At 46.5% G+C, this 24,477-nt stretch overlaps 1 protein-coding gene and 1 non-coding gene across 2 annotated transcripts in view; one reads left to right on the plus strand and one right to left on the minus strand.

The window, feature by feature from the left end:
* Positions 1-24,477, minus strand: part of LOC135889561 (zinc finger protein 850-like) — a 179,174-nt gene that overhangs the window by 62,189 nt on the left and 92,508 nt on the right. The window contains exon 8 of the mRNA XM_065417422.1: positions 10,624-11,147. Coding sequence (XP_065273494.1) covers positions 10,624-11,147 — 524 coding nt within the window. The remainder of the gene's footprint in view (positions 1-10,623; positions 11,148-24,477) is intronic.
* On the plus strand, positions 5,132-5,203 carry TRNAC-GCA (transfer RNA cysteine (anticodon GCA)). Its single transcript has one exon. It is a non-coding gene; the product is annotated as a tRNA-Cys (tRNA).

The following is a 24,477-nucleotide window of genomic DNA, read 5'->3' on the forward strand; positions in this document are numbered from 1 at the left end:
CATTGAGACCCTACCGAATCCCAGCAGCTAAAAGAGAAGAAATCAAGGCCGAAGTAAAGAAAATGTTAGAATTAGGGGTTATTGAAGAATCTTACAGTCAGTGGTGCAGTCCAATTGTTCTAGTGCCTAAACCTGACGGTACCATGAGATTCTGTAATGACTTTCACCGACTGAATGAAGTATCCCAATTCAATGCATATCCCATACCACGCATCGACGAACTGGTTGACCGACTGGGTAGTGCCCGATTCTTGACTACACTGGATCTGACAAAAGGGTATTGGCAGATTCCCCTGACCAAAGAAGCTAAAGAAAAGACAGCGTTCTCCACCCCAGATGTGCTATTCCAGTACACCGTCCTCCCTTTTGGGCTACATGGGGCCCCGGCCACATTCCAGCGCCTCATGGATAAGCTGCTGCGCCCCCATACTAGTTATGCAGCCGCATACTTAGATGATGTCGTCATCCATACGCCAGACTGGGGAACCCACTTGGAGAAAGTTGAGGAAGTACTGTGCATCTTAAGGCGGGCTGGCCTCACTGCTAATCCTGCTAAATGCACCATAGGGCTAGCAGAGGCTAGGTACCTGGGATATATTGTAGGGAGGGGCATAATGAAGCCCCAAACGAATAAGCTAGAGGCGATTGAAAACTGGCCCCGGCCGACCCGAAAGAAGCAGGTCCGCGCGTTCCTAGGCGTGGTAGGCTACTACCAACATTTTATTCCCCATTTCACCACTAGGGCAAGTCCCCTAACAGACCTGGTGAAGTCCCGAGGTCCAGACATGGTGAAGTGGACCGATGCAGCAGAGGGGGCATTCATAGACCTTCGGACGACTCTCTGTAATGACCCTGTACTCATAGCCCCGGACTTTAACAAGGAATTTATCTTACAAACAGATGCTTCCAAGGTGGGGTTGGGGGCAGTTCTGTCGCAAATGGTGGGGGAAGAGGAACACCCGATCCTCTACCTAAGCAGAAAGCTTCTCCCAAGAGAACAGAAATACGCAGTAGTTGAGAGAGAATGCCTTGCTGTCAAATGGGCCATGGAGACACTGCGCTATTACCTCTTAGGCCGGCGATTTACTCTTGTGACGGACCATGCACCCCTCCAGTGGATGCAGCGGAATAAGGAAAAGAACGCAAGGGTCACCAGGTGGTACTTATCCCTCCAACTGTTCCAGTTACGCATACGGCACAGGGCTGGATGCCACCATGGCAACGCTGATGGTCTGTCACGAGCACACTGCCTGGCGTCCCAAGTTGCCCAACTCTATGGTGTTGAGCAGAGGGGGGGGATATGTGATGGGGCAAGGCCAGATGGCTACAGTAAAGTAGTGAGGAACAGGTATGTTAGCCCCAGGCTAAACAAATCCCTGGTACCATGGTAACCAAATGGCAGTTGATCCAGGTTAATCAAGACACCTGGGGCCAATTAAGATCCTTCTAGAAGGCAGGAGATACAGCTAGATTGATTGGGACACCTGAAGCCAATTAAGGACTGGCTGGAACTAGTTAAAAGCCTCTCAGTTAGTCAGTGCAGGGTGGGTGTCAGGAGCTATAGGAGGGAGCTGTGCTGTTGGAGGAACGAAGTAGTATGAAGCCATATGAGGTGCAATGAAGGAGGCCCTGAGGTAATTGTGAAGAAGATATTGAGTGGGGCCTGCTGTGGGGAAGTAACCCAGGGAATTGTACATGCCCTATTTCCAAAAAGTCAGCTTTCATAGCTGCTAAGTTTAGGGTCCCTGGGCTGGAGCCCGGAGTAGAGGGCGGGCCCAGGCTCCCCCCTCTCCTCCCTGATTAATCACTGATATTGGGAGACAACAGAGACTGTGTGAGGGAGGGTTGTTTCTCCTCACCTCCCTTGCTGGCTTATGATGAAAATGGCTCAGTAGACTGTGACCCTTGCCTCTAGAGAGAGAAGGGCTATGTGGAGGGTCACAGTGAGCCTCTGAGGCTAGCAAAGATCTGTCAGGAAACGCAGGACCCACGGAGTCAAGGACAGAACTTTGTCACATGCTATATAAACTATTCCAAAAATCTGTAGTCGGTGGGATTGCCAGTTCGCTGGTACCCCCCCGTGCATGCATGAAAATAAAGAGGCCTCGGGCGATTCTGATCCAAACACAACACATGGTCGTTTTTCCACGACACTGTATACGTGTGTGCTGGCAAGTGGGCAATGAAGTCTTGCAGTGACATGTGATCATGTCACCTGAACTGGAATCGATCTTTAACCTTGTGTCTTTCCATTGAGAAGAAGGGGGTGGGAACCCAGAGAGGGACAAAGGATTCCTGCCTTATGCAAAAGATATCTAAAGGGGTGGAACAGAACAAAAGGAGAAGAGAACATAAGAATGGCCATACTGGGTCAGACCAAAGGTCCATCTAACCCAGTATCCTGTCTACCGACAGTGGCCAATACCAGGTGCCCCAGAGGGAGTGAACCCAACAGGCAATGATCAAGTGATCTCTCTCCTGCCATCCATCTCCACCCTCTGACAAACGGAGGCTAGGGACACCATTCCTTACCCATCCTGGCTAATAGCCATTAACGGACTTAACCTCCATGAATTTATCCAGTTCTCTTTTAAATGCTGTTATAGTCCTAGCCTTCACAACCTCCTCAGGCAAGGAGTTCCACAAGTTGACTGTGCACTGTGTGAAGAACTTCCTTTTATTTGTTTTAAACCTGCTGCCCATTAATTTCATTTGGTGGCCCCTAGTTCTTGTATTATGGGAACAAGTAAATAACTTTTCCTTATTTACTTTCTCTAAATCACTCATGATTTTATAGACCTCTATCATATCCCCCCTTAGTCTCCTTTTTTCCAAGCTGAAAAGTCCTAGCCTCTTTAATCTCTCCTCATATGGGACCTGTTCCAACCCCCTAATCATTTTAGTTGCCCTTCTCTGAACCTTTTCTAATGCCAGTATATCTTTTTTGAGATGAGGAGACCACATCTGTACGCAGTATTCAAGATGTGGTCATATCATGGATTTATACAAGGGCAATAAGATACTCTCCGTCTTATTTTCTATCCCCTTTTTAATGATTCCTAACATCCTGTTTGCTTTTCTGACCACCGCTGCACACTGCGTGGACGTCTTCAGAGAACTATCCACGATGACTTCAAGATCTTTTTCCTGATTCGTTGTAGCTAAATTAGCCCCCATCATATTGTATGTATAATTGGGGTTATTTTTTCCAATGTGCATTACTTTACATTTATCCACATTACATTTCATTTGCCATTTTGTTGCCCAATCACTTAGTTTTGTGAGATCTTTTTGAAGTTCTTCACAGTCTGCTTTGGTCTTAACTATCTTGAGCAGTTTAGTGTCATCTGCAGACTTTGCCACCTCACTTTTTACCCCTTTCTCCATCATGAAGAATCCTCTAGCTACCACCTGAGCTGGAACAAGAGCTGTACCAGGGGAAAGAATTGTGCCCAGGCCTGGAAGGTGTCCGGTCTGAGGAAAAAACTTACTGAAGCATCTCTGAGGGTGAGATTATCTGTATTCAGTTTGATTAGACATAGATTTGCATATTTGTTTGTTTTTTGCTTGGTGACTTACAGTACTTTGTTCTGTCTGTTACTACTTGGAACTACTTAAATCCTACTTTCTGTATTTAATAAAATCACTTTTTACTTATTAATTGACCCAGAGTATGTATTAATACCTGGGGGAACAAACAGCTGTGCATATCTCTCTATCAATGTTATAGAGGGCAAACAATTTATGAATTTACCTTGCATAAGCTTTATACAGGGTAAAGTGGATTTACTTGGGTTTAGACCCCATTGGGAGTTGGGCATCTGAGTGTTAAAGAGAAGAACACTTCTGTTAGCTGCTTTCAGGTAAACCTGCAGCTTTGGGGCAAGTAATTCAGACCCTGGGTCTTTGTTGGAGCAGACGGGAGTGTCTGGCTCAGCAAGACAGGGTGCTGGGGTCCCGAGCTGGCAGGGAAGGCAGGGGTAGAAGTAGTCTTGGCACATCAGTTGGCAGCTCCCAAGGGGGGTTCTGTGATCCAACCCATGACTGTGATAACCTGAATTTTATTGCAACACTGAAAGTTTTCTTCTTCTTTCCCTGCCTCCTCCTACTACATAGGAAATGGAGGCTAATCCTGAAATTAAAACCTCACTCCAAAGGAATTAGAGTGGGGGAATATGTGAGAGAAATAGCATGTGCGAGAATAGAGACCCAGTATAGACGGTAATTATTTCTATTTAAAATGGAATTTATTTTGATAAATTTTAAAATAAATCTTCTGTTAAGAGGAAAATTACTCGAGACAATATGTGTAATCTTTTACCCAGTTAGAGGGTAACAGCCACAGAGTTCTCCAGGTCTCTTGTTTGCAAAGCAAAGATGTCACATCAGGCAGGAGATGTCAAAATCTAAAATGGTGATGGAAGCTTTTCTGGGTTGTTTTTTTTGGTTTGTTTTTTTCATTTAATTTTTGGTTTGTTTTTGCAACCAGTTATTTTTAAAGGTGCTGAGGCCCCTTTTCCTTTTGAGCACAGCTGTTTAACCCTCAGGTCTGGCTCTGGAAACCTCCCCAGAACTGGCCTTGTGTTTCTTTCATTTCTGATAAGGGCACTAACTGCTTCCCTATACCACAGCTGCTCCAGCTTTCTGCTTTATAGCCAGTACTTATGTCAGGCCTGCACAACATGCGGCCCGGGGGCCACATGCGGCCCGCATGGGCTCACTGTGCGGCCCGTGGGGGATGAGTAGGCAAGCTGGAGGGGTGGGGGGCTGAGGAGACGAGCGGGCGGGCAGTGGCGGGGGGGGCAGGTGAGCCGGCGGTGGGGGAGGGGGGCTGAGTGGGTGAGCCGGAGCGGTGGGGGGCTGAGGAGGCGAGCGTCGAGTCGGTGGCTGACCTGTTCTACTGATCTGGTCTGGCTCCCATCCCCTCTCCAAGGGTTGCAGCTGTCTGGAGGTGCTACCTTCCACGCCTTCTTCATTCACACCTCATTCATTCAACAGGGCAATTGATTACAAAGTGGGGGGAAGATCTTATTTTACTTCTAGCAAAAAGACATTTTTCTTTTACCTTGATTATACTACCTTAGGGGCCAGCTATAACATATTACCAAGGCTCCAAGATTCCATTGTCAGAGGGAGTATAGCTCAGTGGCAGAGCATTTGACTGCAGAGCAAGAGGTCTCTGGTTCAAATCCAGGTGCTCCCTTAACAGTTTTTATTAAATTAAAATATATTTTCATATCCATCTCCAGTATGTTCAGGAGTTCCACTGACTGGGTATGTGTGAAAGGAATTTAAACACTCAACATTTTCCCTGTTCAAATGTATAAAAACTTAGCACACCCGTCCATCAGCTGAAATCAGTTCCAATCCTCTGAGGCTGTAGTTTGTGTTTTCTTACCAAATGCAATCCAAACGAGTCCATTCCTCCCCGTATTCAATCTGTGACCAAATGTTAGAATGAGGCAGAGGACTGGGAAAGTACCATACTCCAAATAAAGTAAAAGCGAGGATTAATCAAAGCTGAGATGCAGACACAGTCTATCGTACAGCTGGTAAAATAACTACCTGTTACAGATTCAAACCTTTCTTTGTGCACAAAACATGAATTGGGGCTCTAATAAATGGCAACCTTCCTTTAACCCAGATCATTGTTTTTTGTAACTTTCAGATGCATTCATATGGCAGCTATTTAGAATCAATGTGCTTCTATTTCATGATCAGCAGCAGAGTCTCTGTAAATTTACCGAGCATAGAGCTGGGTGTGTCTGCATCTAACTAATTGCAGGGTTAGTATAATACCAGATAGTTAATTGAACAGTCTTACTTCTCTAGTCTCACTTTTTGGTCTCATTGAACACTTGGTGGAAAAGGCTAGGGATTTCCCCCCCTTTATTTTCTCCTAAGGACTGTGTGATTTTGGGCATGTTACTTTAACTTCCCTATGGGTCAGGAAAATACCATCTCTTTGAAGTGTGTGGGGAAGTGAGCTGTTTGGATAACCAATTAATTACTAAAGAAACAAACTCTTGGGAAGTAGCTGTAATTTGTCCCCAAACCTTTCTTTGTTCGCATATGGTATCATGGAATCTCTCCAAGAGGGCAGAGTTAAGGTTATCTGGGCATGTACCTTCAGTCTCTATTCCCTGCATTTCCAGAGTTTGAATTTTGCTGAACTCAATCTTCTGGATGTGTACGAGATACCTCTGGAGGAACCTTAACTCTGTGTTAACAAAGCCTATTGTTAGTGACAAATAATGAGACTAATCGCTCACTGCTGTAATTCCACTGACTCCAGTGTTCTTGTTCCCCATTTCTGGTTCCAAGAAAATAAGGACATTAAAACAGCCTTCAGAACTAACATGCTGTGAGAAAGTGGAAGTGTTGGTAGCTCAAATAATTCAGTGTATTCTGTGTGAGTGTGTGTTTGCATGGGCACGTGCATGTAAAAAGCACAAAAATTAATTTATAACATCTTTCTTAACTCCTTTAAATATCATGTAGTACATTAACTATATCAAGTGGCTTGTTCAATGCAATGACAGTTTTTATGCATTGCCCAGAACATATTTTTAGAATTATTTAAATTATTTAACTCATCTCGTTGAACATAAAGGTGTTTACTATATTCTGTTAAGTGTGTTGGTAGCTCAAATAATTAAGTTATTTTCCCTGTGTAGGTGTGAGGCACAACACATTAATTTAGTAATGCTGAAAATGTTCCCTTCCTTGGAATCACCTTCCCTTTGTAAATTAATCTACTCCTGTGTCTGTATGACGAAAATATTGTTTCTATGAAAAAAACATTGTTTATTTAAAAGGACTGACACCGAATGGCCACACGATGGAGCCACAGCATCAGGAATGCAAAGCACGTTGATTATGACAAGGGATTGAACTCAGCTCCCCTCTGGCCACAGACAGATTTGTTTATTTGTCTGAGAGCCAAACATAAGCTTAAAGAAATGTCTAGAGCTGATGAAAGGGAACTTTGGGATTGATTTCACTTGTAACAAACACAGCGTTTGTTGGTATAAATAGCACAGGGGCTGGCCAGAGAATGGAGACAGAGTCCCTGACTTGCCTGGTAGCAAAGCCTGGCTTCCCAGCTGCAATTGGACATGCCGCACATCTGCAGTGCTGGTGTAAGTAGCCCAGCCTGGCCCTTTTGGGGTTTTGTGCCTGGCACAGGGCTGCTGGTAGAAGTGCTGCTGCCATGAATGGCTGCACAGTGCTGTGGCATGATGCCCACATACCCTACGGCAGGGTCATTCTATCCCCCAGCTCAGATGCAAGAACAGGAGTTAGTTTCACATGCCTTTTCTTCAGGCTGTGATCTGGGGCACCCTGCTCTGTGGGAGGGATCCCGGCAGCTCAGACTCAGGGCTGGAACAGGCCCCTGAGTTAGGCAGTGGCCGCAGGATTTCCAACACTCTGATGTCTCAGACAATCTCTCTCTCCCAAAGCCTCAGGCCCGTGGCCCCAGGGAAGGCTCCTGCAATGCCTCTGCTCCTTTCACACTCTACAGAGAGGAGCAGAAGCCAAGACTAGAGCTAAGCCATGGGCATGGGGTGCTAAGCAGGTGCCCGGAGTGTTTGCCCCTCCTGGGCATTTTGCCAGAAACATTAGGGGCACAGTGTGAGGCAGGATCCCAGGCCAGGACCCAGAGCTGGGGCAGATTCTCTCCCCAGAGAAAGGGGCTGAATGGGAAATGAAGATCCGGGCCTTGGTACCAACATGAACAAATGCCCCCTCGTAGTCCATAGAAACCTGGATCCTACCCTGAATCCTACTGCCGCTCCCACTGCCCACAGCTCAGATCCCCCCCTCAGGGTTAAACACATTGTGACATTCTCTGGACTGAAAAATAGCTGTGTCCCCTCAGTACTCCTACCTGGGATGCCTTTTACACTGCCTCGCTGTGAGTGGTACCACTCACACCCAGCCTCCAGTGTGTGGAGAATGTAAATAAGGAAGTGTTATTTACTCCTTCTCATAACACAAGAACTAGGGGGCAGCAACTGAAATTAATAGGCAGCAGGTTTAAAACAAATAAAAGGAAGTATTTTTTCACACAATGCACAGTCAACCTGTGGAACTCCTTGCCAGAGGATGTTGTGAAGGCCAAGACTATAACAGGGTTAAAAAAAGAACTAGATAAATTTATGGAGGATAGGTGCATCAATGACTATTAGCCAGGATGAGCAGGTATGGTGTCCCTAACCTCTTTTTGCCAGAAGCTGGGAATGGGTGACGAGATGGATCACTTGATGATGACCTGTTCTGTTCATTCCCTCTGGGGCACCTGCCATTGGCCACTGTCGGAAGACAGGATACTGGGCTAGATGGACCTTTGGTCTCACCCAATATGGCCGTTCTTATGTTCTTATATAAGTCAGCCCCAGTTATGCTATCTGAGTGCTATGGCCAGCCACTCTGAATCACACTGCAGGGCGACAGAAGCAAGTTTCCAGTCCCAGACTTTTCCCCAGAAATGCGTGTTTTATACTGCCCAGCACTCTGCTGGATAGTATAAGCTCATATAAAGTTTGTCATTGATTAATATAAAATGAGATGTGCAGCACTGTTATCCCACATGGAGTTTGCCACACACTTTAATCCAAACACATTTGTCTAGATAAAACAATAAAACAAGTGTATTAACTACAGAAAGACAGATTTTTAAGTGACTACAAGTAATGAGGCATAAAAGTCCAAATTGGTTACAAAGCTATAAAAGGTAAAACACAGGTAACACCTAACTCAACAAACTGAGTGAATTCAAGGCATATGCTGACACAGTTTTACCGGTTGAGTCAGTGTTCAGGGAGGCTCTCCCTCTCAGTCCTTGCTCCTTCCTTTGTTCTTCAGATGTCCATGATGTTGTGGGTAGAGAGAAAAGGAGGGAGACCATGTGCTGCATTTTGCTTTCTTCTTTTATAGACAAAAAGTCTGTTTGGGAAGGAACTTCAAGCTGCTTCTTTGTCAAGATGCAGATTTTTGCTCACACCCTCTTTCCTGCTGATGAATGGCCACTTAATCAGGTGATGGTCCATTTGATCTTTTTGTCATCTGGCTGGGGCATTGGCTAGCCTTTTGTCTCTGGAGAACTGTTTGTAGAATACTATAACTTTACATACAATGTTGCCATACATATTTTACCAGGACAATAATGATCAGCCAATTATGAGCTTTTAAATGATACCTCATAAGGCATACTTTGTAGAAACTTTGACATAGTCCAGTAAACGGGTGAACATAGGGGTACAGATTGGGACGCACACTCCCTGGAGTCACCCTGGGCCCACTAACTGCCCCTACCCCCACTTCCCAGTGACATCTCCTAGAGGTGACTCCTTCCCAGCCCAACATGCAGGGGAGCAGTCAGATGGCTGGGGTGGAGGGGAGAGCTTTCTCCTTTGGCCCCTGAAGATGGGAGTTGGGGATCAGTCACATCTAGGTCCAGAGTCACCATTGCCATTTCCTGCAGCTCCCATTGGCTTGGAATGGCAAACCGTGGCCACAGGGAGCTGAGGGGCTCCATGCCTGCAGATGCTCCAGGTAAACAAAATGACAATGTATTAGATATTCAATTCAATGATTCCATAGAGTTTAAAATCATCAAATTTTGGTGTAGACCTGTTTATAAGCCAACCCCCACTCTTTGATGCGTCACTTTTTTACCAAAAATATTTGGCTTATGAACGAGCATATGCAGTATAAAATGTCCTAGTAACATCTCCATTTTGCCTCTTTCCTGCTCTAACCTCTGGACTATGAACTTATACTAATGGGAACAGTCTAACCAAGGGAGTGAGGACCTTCCAATCATTTGGAAGCAACCAGAGACTTAACAAGCCAGCAGTTTATGCCATCACTGCTTCAAGCCTGATTCAAGAACTTGGCAATTATTGTATGTATGTGATTCCTTTAAACAATTTTAACTCTCACCTCTTTCTTTTCTCTTATAATTAACATTTAGATTTTAGATACTAAAGGATTGGCAACAGAGTGATTATTGGGTAAGATCTGAGTTATATATTGACTTCGGTACATGGCTGGTCCTTTGGTTGATGAAATTGGTCTTAAATAACCACTCATCATTAAGTCTAGTGTCTGACTGTTGAATCCAAAACTGGAATACTTAAGGAGGCTGCATTTCTGACTTCTTGTTACCCAGTATGGTGAGACAGAAGTTTACTTTTGTTTCTGGTTTGGTATATCTTACAGAAGAATAACCACCAGTTTTGGGGTGTGTCTGTGCTACTTCTCAGCTGTTTGTCCTGAATATGGTATTTTCAGATGTGACCCACTGAGGCAGGGTGACAACTCCCATTACTCATGGGACAATGGAGTTAACAGAAAGGACAACGGGATCCACCCCAAAATGAGGCAAAATGCAAAAGGCAAAAATAGGCAACTCATCTGGACAAGGTGCAGGATGACAGAGATGCAAATGGTTCGAACAGCACTAAAAGTTACTACATGGTAATTAATAAAAGTATTAAAGAAAACAAAATGTTTGAATAGCCCTACAGTTTTTCCTGGTGTTTATCTCCCTTGCAGATTCTCTGATGATAGATAAGGGCTGAGTTCCAAGTGAAGCTTTTCCCACACACAAAGCATTCATAGGGTTGCTCACCTTTGTGGATTTTCTGATGCGTAATAAGGTGTGAGCACCGAGTGAAGCTTTTCCCACACTCACAGCATACATAGGGTCTCGCCCCCGTGTGGATTCTCTGATGTGTAGTAAGGTCTGAGCTCTGAGTGAAAGTTTTCCCGCACTCACAGCACTCATAGGGTTTCTCTCCTGTGTGGATTCTCTTATGTCTAGTAAGGCTTGAGCTGTGTGTGAAGCTTTTCCCGCACTCACAGCACTCATAGGGTCTCTCGCCTGTGTGGATTCTCTGATGCGTAATAAGGTGTGAGCTCCGAGTGAAGCTTTTCCCACACTCACCGCATTCATAGGGTCTCTCCCCTGTGTGGAGTCTCTGATGCGTAGTAAGGTCTGAGCTCTGAATGAAGGTTTTCCCACACTCGCAGCATTCATAGGGTTTCTCACCTGTGTGGATTCTCTGATGCGTAATAAGGTGCGAGCGCCGAGTGAAGCTTTTCCCGCACTCACAGCATTCGTAGAGTCTCTCCCCCATGTGGATTCCATGATGTTTTAAAATGGCTGAGCAGTGACTAAACTTTTTCCCACATTCAGTGTGTGTATTTTTACTCTTTCCCCCAAGGGTTTTCTGGTGGGCCGTGGTTTCCTTGAGGTCCTTCTGAGTGCCCCCAAAATAAATTAATTTACCCATTTTCTCCTCTGGCTGGTTTCCCTGCTCCCTCTCTGGTTTGTGCTGAATCTCACAGGATTGTCCCTCCTCATGACTCCTGGACACATCCCCTTCGGATCTTTGCGATAATGCTCCGTGTGATTCCACTTGCTCAGCATCTTCCTGCTGAGAATTCTGCACCTCATTCTCACTCACCATCGCCTCACCTGCTGGGACAGAGAGAGAAACCTCAAACAGGGATGGAAAAGGGAAGAGCAAACCAAAATAAGTGCTGGAGAGGTGTCAAATAAAAATCAGAAACTGAATTTCCCCAAACTTCCCCCAAAGGGGAGATGGGAGGAAATCAATTCTGCCTTCATATCCCATCCACATTCTCAGTGGGAAGGGAGGAAGCTACTGTGAGGTGTCAGTTAGGATCTGTAGGAAGCTGTGAGCTATATCTTCCTTAGGGATATGACACTTGCTGGGGACAATCCTGAACTCAGAGCTCCCAAAGCCTTTGTAGGGAATCCCAGATGTTTTCTTCAGGCACTTACACATTCTGAGTAGGTTTCATGTTTCCTCACCTGTGCAGGGACCTCTCAGGATCTCTCTTTCCTCTAAACCCTGGAGGTCTGGGACCCACGGCTCTTCCCTTTCTTCCAGCTGGGAGATCACATCAGGTTTGGAAACTGGAAAGCCTGTTCAGATGAGAGAAAACAAATGAGATCAGGTGAATTCATAAGACTTTGTCACAAAAAATAGTCTATTAATTGAACTCCAGTCCTTAGTAAACCAGTGAAATCCCAGGGCCAGCTCCCCAGGTCCTCAAAGGTGCAGAACACTTTGCTTATGAGGGATTGAACTACCCACATATTAGCTGGGAATACGCACAGACAGACACTGTGAAAGTTTGTAACCCTATATTCACTCCTCAGCAAAATTATGATATATTTTGTACAATATATACCTTGTGAGGTATCATTTGAACATTATCGTCCTGTTAAAATATGTAGCAACACTGTATGTAGTTATGAGATTTTACTGTATGACGTTACTGAGAATGTTACAATTCTGGAGAGCCGCCACAGACCAGTTCCTCAGAGATAGCAAAGCTCCCACCTGGTCAAATGGCCATTCTCTGGCAGGAGAAATGTGTGAACAAGAAATTTACATTCCATCACAGGGACAGCTTGAAGCTCACATCGACAACACATGGAGCCTATCACCATGATTCAGCTGAAAATTGAAGATGTTTCTAGTACAAAGGACTGAATTATAAAAAGCGGTGAGGAAAAGGTTTGAAACGCACTCTCTCCCCTTTTCTCTCTATTCATGATATCAACAACACCTGAAGAACTGAACTGGTGCAGGAGAGGGGGTTGGGGCAGTCCTGGCTGAAAGGAAAGCCAGACTGTCACAACATGTGGTGAGAGAAAGAGATTTGCTTTGAATTCATTTCAGCTTGTTAAGTTAGACGTTCGTTTGCGTTTCATCTTTTATTTCTTTTGTAGCCAATTCTAACTTTTATGCCTCATTACTTGTAGTCACTTAACATCTTTTCTTTCTGTAGTTAATAAACAAGTTTTATTGCTCCATCTAACCAGTGTGTTTGGATTAAAGTGTGTGGGGAAACTCCATTTAGGATAACAAGGCTGATGCATGTCATTTTCCACTGATTAAATGATAGACTTTATACGAGCTTGTATTGTTCAGTCACGTGCTGCACATTTCTGGGGGAAGTCTGGGACTAGAGAATTTGCTGGTGTTCTCCTGGGGTGTAATTCATGAGTGGCTGACTAGCAGCACTCAATACTGGTTAGCTGGGAGTGAGTTACATGCTGGAGACTGTGTGTTCGCTGGCCAGGAATGGCTGTTCTCTCAGTCCATGTTGGAGAACTGAGGGCACACATCTGTTCAACAGTTCAGATTGTACCCTGGGTAATGTCACAGACACTCATCATCAAAGTCTCCTAAAATATAGAGAAGCTAAATCCGTGTCCCAGAAAGTGAAGACTCCAGACAGAGGGAAAGTCTCCCTGGAACTGCTTTTTGCTGACAAAGAGGTCCAGAGACAATGAGAGAGTCCTGGAGAAGCTGGGAACAGTCAGCATGGGCTGGTGGGGTTCGGTGGAGTAAGGAACAGAAAGGGCAAGTATATTACTGAATGCAGGATCTCAGCAGCATTGAAGGGCAGGAAAGCACATATTGCGGCATTAGGGAATCTAGGGAGTCCGGTGTAATACAAGGGTGTATGAAAATCCCTGGGTGTGGAGAACACTGGGAAATTAGAAGCTATAATTCAAGAGCAACAGACTCTAATTTGTCTGAAAAACCGGAATGTGAAAAATAAGAATCAGGCCCCATGACTTCAGGGATTCAAGGAGCCTGCAGAGAACAGACGTTGTGGCTACTGCAGATGGGGATAGGGGAGCAAGACTCTCCATGTCTCAAGAAGTTTCACTACTCCGCTAAGCCATTTTTTCATTTTGGAGTGCAAGCCAGATGAGTGAGGAGTTGTGTCATCTATAACCCTGGGTGACTTTCAATGTTCTGCTGCTGTAGCTGCCTTTTCTGGATGCTCCCAGACAGCATTCAAGGACGTACTGAGTGTCTGTTTGATAAGTGATCCTGGACCAGCAGCTCTGATTCCATCAGCCTGCTTGTTACACCCTGGCACATTCTGGCTTCCACCAGCCTTAGATACACCTGGCAAGAGATTGCAACACCCCCACTCCTGAATTTTCCCAAAACCATGTGCTCCGCCATGACTATTTTTCCTGGACCATTCAGAGTAACAAAGATTGTTTGCTTCTCAAAAGAGACAAATGGCCCATCTTATCGCTTTAACTGGAGTTAGCTATCACCTGAATTAAAAGACAGCAGTGGATTCATTTAGATTAAAAGTATAACAAGTTTAGTAACACAAGCATTTAAAGTGAGTTCAAGCATAAATGAGAGTCAGATATGGTTACCAGGAAGTGAAAGTGAACAATGCTTTCTAGAGACTAGGACCTAACAAAACTACAGTCCTGGTTCAAGGTAAGATTCTTACCACACTACTTTCCAGCAAGAGGGCAGACCACCCCCTTGCCCAATATTTCCCTCAAATCCAAAGTGCTTGGTTCCTTTGTCTTAAGTGAAAGATAGAGTCAGAGAATCCCACGTTCTTTTGTATACTTCAGTGAACCTTTACAAAAGGGAGTTTTCTGAAGGGAGTTTGAAAGGGAGTTTTCTGGAGGTTCCCCTCCAAAGTAAATTTCATTCAAGCTGAGGAAGGAGGCCTGGAGTCTAGTGATGAAGGAAGTTCCATGCTGGTTTCTTCTCCTGCTGGTGTTTGCTAAAATGGAATTTGGTCTGTTCCTGAGATATCCTCCCCTGCCATGATGCTGAGTGGTTACCTCTGCACCTTGTTAGTGTGATGGGTTTGTTTATTGTTTATATAAATTGCATTCCCATTGTCTCTTAATGTACCTTGAAAGTGCCTTCCAGGTGGCAGAACCACCTGCCTTTGTCTAGGGTGGGGTAACTTCAACCCTGGCTGGCAGACACGCTTTAAGAACATCATTCCCCAGCTATCTGTAATCTTGCCTTTATCCTCCATACTTACACCATGCAATAATATTAATGAACATCACGTCAGTAGCTTTCTGTTATCTTTCATGACACCTTTTCAATACAGGTGAAGACATTAGTGAGTTGGGATCAGGCCAGCTGAAACTCACTATCAGATACCATGGAGCCCCTTCCCCCGGGATGCTGGGAGGGTCACAGACATAACCAAGGAAGTGCATATTTGTGCCAGGCTGTGCTGGGTAAGCACAGTGGATACACAGGACGTTGTAGCCCCGGTCTAGTCTAGGAGCAGGATAGTTGCAGAATTCCAGTCTCGGAGAGGAAAAGGCAGGAGGCCTGACACCTGCGGGTGGAGGGGGGGGGGCACCGAGAGAAAGCAGTGCCAGGGGCAGGGTGCAGCTAGCCTTCTCACTTATTATGACACCCACTCCCCTTCATCCCACTGCTCTCACCCGTCTCCACCTTCTTCAGCCCCAGGAGCACCTGCTCCTTGTGTTCAGTCCTCCCCTCCCATTGCCCGCAGCCTTCCTCACTAGAGCTTCCCCCAAATTTCCCGCTGCACAGCCACTTTCTGTCTCACCTTCCCACTGCCCCAAGTCATCTTTGCTTCTGACTCCCAAGAGCTCCTGTTCCCTCCCTCCCATTGCTAGTTCCCCCATTTCCTGGAGCAAACACTACCCAGCCCCCACCTCCCCTTTACTCCCACCAGCACCACCACCCCTCCCAGCTCCTTGACATCCTGACCCACGCCTTCCCATTTCTTCCAGCCCCCCTTGCATCACAACTCCCTACAGAACTTACTCCATGGTACATCTCCTTCCCACTGCCCCCAGGCATCCCAGCTCACAGGAACTCTTTACCCCAAACCTATCCCCCACCAGCCTACCACCATCTGGACACTCCCCTGCTCTCCAAACACCCTCCCTCCAACTGCCTGGACCCTCCCAATTATTGTTATTTATTATTTCTATTATCATAATGCTCATATCCCCAGTCATTGACCAGGATCCCATTGTGCTGGACGTTCTACAGACACAGAACAAAAAGACAGTCCCTGCCCCACGGAGCTGACAATCTAAGACAAGAGACAGATGGGAACAGACAGACAGATGGGGGAGGTTTCCCAGTTTGTACGCTGAGCCAAATGCTAATGAAGAGATTGTGAAATCTGCAAGAGAAGAAATGTACATGAAAAAATAAACAGCAGGATCCAGTTTGCAAGAGAAGATTATGGCATGTTGGGGTACATTTGGGTGTACAGAAGTAGACTGTGCATCTTTCAACGCAGAGGCAAGCTGACTGCGTGACTTTTCTCATGAACAGAAGATGTCAGCCAAGCCTGGCTGTAAAATGCTGGAAGGACTTTGCATGAGCATTGCTGTATAACATATGAAAGGATCCAGTTATGTAAGTGTGACACTCTGTACCTCAAAGCAGCACCTTGGAGCCCCCATATTCACCACTGTCATGTGATTATATGTTTTGTACAAAGCTGACCCAGTGACGAATACATTCGCTGCTGACACAGTGGCGTAGGGAGGGCCCGGGTCCCCCGACCCAAGCCGACAACCAACCCCTGGATGGTGGCCCTATTTGATGGTGGCTGCTGGTCCAGGCTGCCCTGCCCATGGTCACCAGGCCAGGCTGCCCTCAATCTGAGGATAATCCCCCTAACAGGGTATACCTGCCCACAGTCATTCTTTCAATAAAGACAAAGGAGCACCCATCACTTGCCAGACGGGCATTAATGGCTCCTCAACACCCATTCCACTATCCCAGAGGCTTCTCAGAGAAGGCTTGTATGCCATGTGAGCAGACTAACCCACATCACAGCAAGGATCTTTCTAGCAGCTGGAAGAAAGTATAAAAGAGGGAGAATTGCATCATCAATTGGCTGGCCTCTCTCCCTCCCCCCCTCCCCAATCTCAAAACCTGGAAGAACGTCTGGAAGACACAGACTTTGAACTGGGGAAGATTGGTCCCAGGCTGGAAGGGCGTCCAGTCTTGGTACTGAAGAACTGTAAGCTGCTTTTACCATCTGTTAGGTTGAAAGTCTGTGATGCAAATTTTACTTAGTCTGTTTAAGTTAAGAATTCAGACTGTAAATATACTTTTATTTCTTTAAGTAACCAACTCTGATCTCTATGTCTGCTACTTATAGTCACTTAAAAATCTACTTGTCTGTAGTTCATAATTCTATTTTATATTTTACCTAAAACAGTGTGTTTTTGGGTGAGATGCTTGGGAAATCTCTGCTCAGTTTACAAAGGCTGGTGTATGTCCATTCCACATTGAGGGAGTGGCGAACTAAGTAATGAGCTGACAGTGGCCAGTGCAAGACAGTACAGTTCTGGGGTGTAGGGCTGGAGCTGGGGGGAATTGGATGAGGCCTCTCTACTGATGGTACGTGAGTGGCCGGGAGATCATTCATGTAACTCAGTTGGGTGTGTCCCTACCTGTGGATGGCTGAGTAAGTGCAGTGCCTGTCAGAGGCTTCTATATTGACATTAATATCACAATGTGAGAGGCAGCCCAGGTTGGTGGGTTTGGAGGGCTCAGCGGTTCCACAGTTGAGGTTGCACACCGGGGACCCTGTCACAGTGAGCAAGGTGCATGCACAGATAGTTGTTCAGAGTGAGAGTTGCACTTCTGGTGTAGAGATTTTAAGTGTGACTGCAAGTATGCTAGCTGAGAACAGTCAAAGAGAAGGTTACCAGTTTATTTTCGGTTTGCTTATTTTGGGAAAGGGAAGTAGGAACAGAAAAAGCAGAAAGATGGGCAAGTGCGATGCTGTTGCAAAGTTATAACTGTACAGACTGCAGGTGGCAGAGAGAGAGAACACATCAGTAAATCTTGGAGCTAAAGGATCTGGAAACAGGGGCTGAGGAGCTAGCACATCAGCAAGCCCTAGAGCAGAAAGACAAGGAAGCGGAGGCCCAGAGACTACCCATGGAGGATAAGGGAAAAGAGCAGAGGCACCAATTGGACGTGCTAGAAAAGCAGAACCAGAACCCTTCCAGACCACGGATTCCCACCTCTCCAGAATTCCACAAATGGGAATAATTGTGTCCTGCATGCAAAGAGACAGACGACGTTACAGAATATTTCACTACCTTTGAGAGGCAGTGTGTGATTCATGAGATTCCCACAGACAAGAAAATCCCCACTTTGGTTGCAAAGTTAACTGGTAAAGCTCTGAATATGTTCAATGAAATGCCAATCCAGGATGCTTTAGATTACTGTAAATTCAAAGAAATGGCTGTGAAATGGATTTCAGATCACCCCTGAAACATATACGGTGAAATTTAGGAATCTTAAGAGAAATGCTGGTATGAGTAATGGGGAATATGTAACCAGGATGAAAAAAAATCTAGAGGCAAAAATGGGTGAGGGAAAAGGGGTTGAAAGTTTTGAAGAAATGTTTGAGCTTGTTGCTCAGAAGCATTTCCTGAACATATGTACAGATGATGTGAAAATGCCTATGGGACAATAATGTGAAAACTGGATTAGATGTTGTCTCTAGCTGATGCCTTTTAAGCAGACCCAGGCATCTATTGAGTGTAAACCACAGAAAGAGGGGTTTAAACCTGGTGGGAAGCAGGGTTCCCATTTTACCCCTGGGGAAAAAGGAGGGTGGCTGGGAGGCTGGGCACTCACATCCTCAAAACCATTCCTCTAATCCCCATCCCAAATCTCCTGTTACAAACAGAAGAGCCCAAAAGGTGCTATCCCTGTAATTCCCTGATCACCTGAGGAATACATGCTCTGTGCTGGGAGGAATCAGGCAACAGATAGCCCATGTAAATACTGCTGTCCACAGCACAGAAGCCTCTTGGGCATTTGAGATTAGCCTCAGCAGAACCAGACATGGAGCACATAAATGTTGTCAGGATTAATGGCAGGGAATACTGAGGATGGGAGGGTACAGGTGCAGAGATTTCTGTAGTTAAGCAGAGTGTAATTCAAGAAGGGGACATATTGCCAGGACAAAGGGCAGAGCTTTTAGGAGGAGGAGGTTTCAGGATTCTTGTGCTGGGTATTGAAAGTGGGAGTAGTTGACGATATTCCCAGTGACATGCTTATTGGAAAAGATTTTTCTGTGTAGCTCAGGCTGTTAATGTATTTACTCACAGCAAGGTGGTGTACTATACTGGGATCCCAGAGGGAAAGGGTGAAGTCCCAAGAACTGCTGAAGGAAAGGGAGAAAGTCTTTTTGATTCCTCTGCAGCAGAGGAAAGCAGAATGCTCCGAGCTGTGGGGGAAGGTTGAGACCAGCTCCTGCACTGCAGGTGAAGGCAGCACCTCCCTCAGAAAGGGAGGGGGTGGAGTGACTGTCACTCAGAGAACTGTTCTAGCTGTTAACTGCACGCTCTTTGCAGCTGCTCAGGGGACATATCCCACTCTAGAGAGCATAGAGAGAGGTGTCCGGGGGGCGGGGGGCAAGAAGCAGAAAGGGAAACTGGGGAAAAAATAGTGGGAGTACATGAATGTCTCCTTACTGGTCACTGGGGAGAGGATGCCCAGGACAGAGTGGCTGATTCTGCACCTGTGCACCCAGGCACTCAGCCTGTGACTTGGGTTCAGAGAGGGAACGGTGTAACTGTCCTTTCAGAAGGGAGCAGAAAAAGGGACGATGGAGGGTACTCCAATCCAGCTCCCAGTTTTCCAGGACACTGGTCCTGCTATGCTATGTGACAGCCAAGAAGATGAGTGCAGGAAACTTTTAGGCAGCAGTTGTCTGTGAGAATGTAAATGACTATGCTGGCAGAGGGGAAGAGGACATCCCAAGGGCTGGTAAGACAGAAAGCAGCTGAGGGAGAGTGCTGGGAAAAGGTGCATCTGACCAAAGAGTAGACACTCTTATAGTACAGATCACAACCCTCTAGGAAAAGGGGACGGAGAAGGTCTCAGTGCAGGGAGTGGGGGTCACAGGGTAATTCCAAGACAGGAGATAGATTTTTTTTTCCTATGTGCATAACCCTGGGATTGGGAGATACCTCCACAAAGGGCTAGCCGATATGCAGAATCCCCCTACATCCTTACCTCACCAGACCCTGGAGAACCAAAGCCCCGAAGATACCACTGGGTTGAAGACCCATACTGAAAGGAACACTAAAGGGAAAGAAAAAACAGGAACTCAGCACATGCTAAGGTTCAGAAAGGAGTTGGAAGACACAATGGGTAATTAAAAAACCAGATTGTCTAAACAGAAGGCGTGGTATGATAAAATTAATTGGAAATGCGTGCCTGTGATGAAGATTTGGTGATACTGTTAAACCTCATAATGAAAAAAATTGGTGCTAATGTAAAACCTGATCATAAAAAATTTGGTACTGATGGTAAACCCTAGGAAAAGGTGCAATATGCATAATTTTTGTGAAAAGCTTTTGGACATGCTAGGAGCAGTAGATAAGAAGACACCCTGTGTTAAGAAGTGTCAGGGTGTAAATTCACTAAATAAACTTCAGCTTATGGAAATGCTGCTTCTCAGCTAATACCTGTAAACTGGCTTGAAGCTTGTCACAGTAGAGAAACCATAATAAATCTGGTCTGCTGTGTAGAAGGGGAAACTGAGGCACACCATCTCATGGCATTGATGGCTAAATGCCGAGATGCCTATGCTCTCGAAAACATTGATACTTGCCTTGGGATAACAGCGCTGCACAGATACAAAGAAATGTTTTCTAGCAACCCAGAGAAGACACACTTACTAACTTTGAGATCAGACTGATCCACAAAGTGTTAAAAGGTACACAAAACTTTGCAAGAGCTTATGGGGAGAGCACTATAATATTTAGCAACACTTGGGAGTTATACTGTCAAAACCTTGGGCACACTGCATCCTCTGCATTAGTGACTACCACTAAGCGGGGAGGCGTGACACTCTGTACCTCAAAATAGCATCCTTGAACCCCCATATTCAGCACTGTCATCTAATTATGATATGTTTTCTACAAAGTATACCTTGTGAGGTATCATTTTAAAATTTTGATCTGCTGAACACTGAGGCCTGGTCTACACTACGAGTTTAGGTCGACTTTAGCCGCGTTAAATCGACTTAAGCCTGGACACGTTTACACGACGAAGCCCTTTCTTTCGACTTAAAGGGCCCTTTAAACCGGTTTCTTTACACCACCTCGACAAGGGGATTAGCGATAAAATCGGCCTTAGGGGGTCGGAATTGGGTTAGTGTGGACGGAATTCGACATTATTGGCCTCCGGGAGCTATCCCACAGTGCTTCATTGTGACCGCTCTGGACAGCACTCTCATCTCAGATGCACTGGCCAGGTAGACAGGAAAAGCCCCGCGAACGTTTGAATTTCATTTCCTGTTTGCTCAGCATGGAGAGCACAGGTGACCATGCAGAGCTCATCAGCACAGGTAACCGTGATGGAGTCCCAGTCCCAGTCCCAGGATCGCAAAAGAGCTCCAGCCTGGACCGAACGGGAGGTACGGGATCTGCTCACCATCTGGGGAGATGAATCAGTGCTGGCCGAACTCCGAAGCAGTAAAAGAAATGGCAAAATATTAGAAAAGGTCTCCAAGGCCATGAAGGACAGAGGCCATAACAGGGACGCACAGCAGTGCCGCGTGAAAATTAAGGAGCTAAGGCAAGCCTACCACAAAGCCAGAGACGCAAACGGAAGGTCCGGGGCTGAGCCGCAAACATGCCGCTACTACGCGGAGCTGCATGCCATTCTAGGGGGTGCAGCCACCACTAGCCCAAGCGTGTGCTATGAGTCCCTCGCTGGAGAAAGACACAGGGAAGCGGGTTCGGCGGACGAGGAAGATGAGGATGGAGAGAACATAGATAGCTCACAGCAGCAAGGAAGCGGAGAAACCAGTTTCCCCAACAGCCAGGATATGTTTATCACCCTGGACTTGGAACCAGTAACCCCCGAACTCACCCAAGACCCTGTGGGCACACAGGGGACCTCTGGTGAGTGTACCTTTGTAAATATTACACATGGTTTAAAAACAAGCGTGTTTAATGATTAATGATTAATTTGCCCTGGCAATCGCGGCCAGTACAGCTACTGGAAAAGTCTGTTAACGTGCATGGGGATGGAGCGGAAATCCTCCAGGGACATCTCCAGAAAGCTCTCCTTCATGTACTCCCAAAGCCTTTGCAAAAGGTTTCTGGGGAGGGCTGCCTTATCCCGTCCGCCATGGTAGGACACTTTACCATGCCAGGCAAGTAGCACGTAGTCTGGAATCATTGCATAACAAAGCATGGCAGCGTATGGTCCCGGTGTTTGCTGGCATGCAGACAACATCCATTCCTTATCGCTCTTTGATATCACTCTCCTGAGGATAACATTCACGGTCACCTGGTTGAAATGGGGCAATTTTATTAAGGGGACATTCAGAGGTGCCCCTTCCTGCTCTGCTGAACAGAAATATTCCCCGCTGTTAACCACGCGGTGGGGGGGAGGGGTGAAGTGACCATCCCAGAGAATTGGGTGTGTGGGGGAGGGGAGTTAGTTGGGTTTGTGCTGCATGTTAAACCTGAAACCGCAGCCCCTCCTTTTACATTGCAAACCCATTTTAAATGGCCAACCCAACGGGTGCTTGGTATGGTTAATGAGAGCAGTACTGTTTTAAACCATCCCCACTTGTTAACAAGGTTAAAAAAGCCAAAAGACTGTGTCTTACCATGGCTGCCTGCAAGCTGAAATCTGTGGCCTGGCACTGCGTGAGTGATCTCTCACACCAAACCGGCAGGCCCTCAATATAAGAGGAAAAATGCGACCTTGTAACGAAAGCACATGTGCTGTGTGATGTGAACAGCAAAATCTAACGTGAAAGAGTGTACCCATTGTTCTCTAAAATGTAGCTTTTTTAAACAACTCTCCCTTCTCCTCCACCAGCTGCAAATGTTTCACCTTCACAGAGGCTAGTGAATATTCGAAAAAGGAAGCGAAGGACGCGTGACGAAATGTTCACTGAACTACAGACTGCCTCCCACGCTGACAGAGCACAGCAGAATGCGTGGAGGCAGTCAATGACTGATTTTAAAAAAGCCCAATATGAGCGAGAGGAGAGGTGGCGTGCTGAATCGCGGGCTGAAGAGGAGAAGTTGCGTGCTCAAGAGGAGAAGTTGCGTGCTGAAACGCGGGCTGAAGAGGAGAAGTGGTGTCAACTTCTACTCAGAAAGCAAGAGTCGATGCTCCGGCTGCTGGAGCATCAAAGTGATATGCTCCTGCGTATGGTTGAGCTGCAGGAAAGGCAGCAGGAGCAGAGACCGCCGCTACAGCCCCTCTGTAACCAACAGCCCTCCTCCCCAAGTCCCATTGCCTCCTCACCCAGACGCCCAAGAACACGGTGGGGGGGCCTCCAGCCACCCAATCACTCCAGCCTAGATGATTTCCAGTGCAATAAGTTTTAAAGTTTTAAAGTTTTAAAGTGCAGTGTGTCCTTTTCCTTCCCTCCTCCCCCACCCATCCTGGGCTACCTTTGCAATTATCCCCCTAGTTGTGTGCTGAATTAATAAAGAATGCATGACTGTGAAGTAACAATGACTTTATTGCCTCTGCAAGTGGTGCTTGAAGAGGGGAGGGGAGGGGAGGGTGGGGTGCTTGGTTTACAGGGTAGTAGAGTTAACTGGGTGGGTGGGGGGGCTGCGATTTCATCAAGGAGAAACAAACAGAAGTTTCACACCGTAGCCTGGCCAGTCACAAAACTAGTTTTCAAAGCCTCTCTGATGCGCACCGCGCCCTGCTGTGCTGCTCTAACCGACCTGGTGTCTGGCTGCGCGTAATCTGCGGCCAGGCGATTTGCCTCAACCTCCCACCCCGCCATAAATGTCTCCCCCTTACTCTCACAGATATTGTGGAGCGCACAGCAAGCAGCAATAACAATGGGGATATTCTTTTCGCTAAGGTCTGAGTGAGTCAGTAAGCTGCGCCAGCGCGCTTTTAAACGCCCAAATGCACATTCCACCACCATTCGGCACTTGCTCAGCCTGTAGTTGAACAGGTCCTGACTCCTGTCCAGGCTGCCTGTGTACGGCTTCATGAGCCATGGCATTAAGGGGTAGGCTGGGTCCCCAAGGATAACGATAGGCATTTCAACATCCCCAATGGTTATTTTCTGGTCCGGGAAGAAAGTCCCTTCCTCCAGCTTTCGAAACAGAAGAGAGTGCCTGAAGACGAGAGCATCATGTACCCTTCCCGGCCAGCCCACGTTGATGTCGGTGAAACGTCCCTTGTGATCCACCAGGGCTTGCAGCAGCATTGAAAAGTACCCCTTGTGGTTTATGTACTCGGTGGCTTGGTGCGCCGGTGCCAAGATAGGGATATGGATTCCGTCTATCGCCCCACCACAGTTTGGGAATCCCATTGCAGCAAAGCCATCCACTATGTCCTGCACGTTTCCCAGAGTCACTACCCTTGATATCACCAGGTCTCTCTTTGCCCTGGCAACTTGGATCACAGCAGCCCCCACAGTAGATTTGCCCACTCCAAATTGATTCCCGACTGACCGGTAGCTGTCTGGCGTTGCAAGCTTCCACAGGGCTATCGCCACTCGCTTCTCAACTGTGAGGGCTGCTCTCATCCTGGTATTCTGGCGCTTCAGGGCAGGGGAAAGCAAGTCACAAAGTTCCATGAAAGTGCCCTTACGCATGCGAAAGTTTCG

The sequence above is a fragment of the Emys orbicularis genome, chromosome 15, assembly GCF_028017835.1.
Source record: "Emys orbicularis isolate rEmyOrb1 chromosome 15, rEmyOrb1.hap1, whole genome shotgun sequence".
In the NCBI taxonomy this organism is placed as follows: Eukaryota; Metazoa; Chordata; order Testudines; family Emydidae; genus Emys; species Emys orbicularis.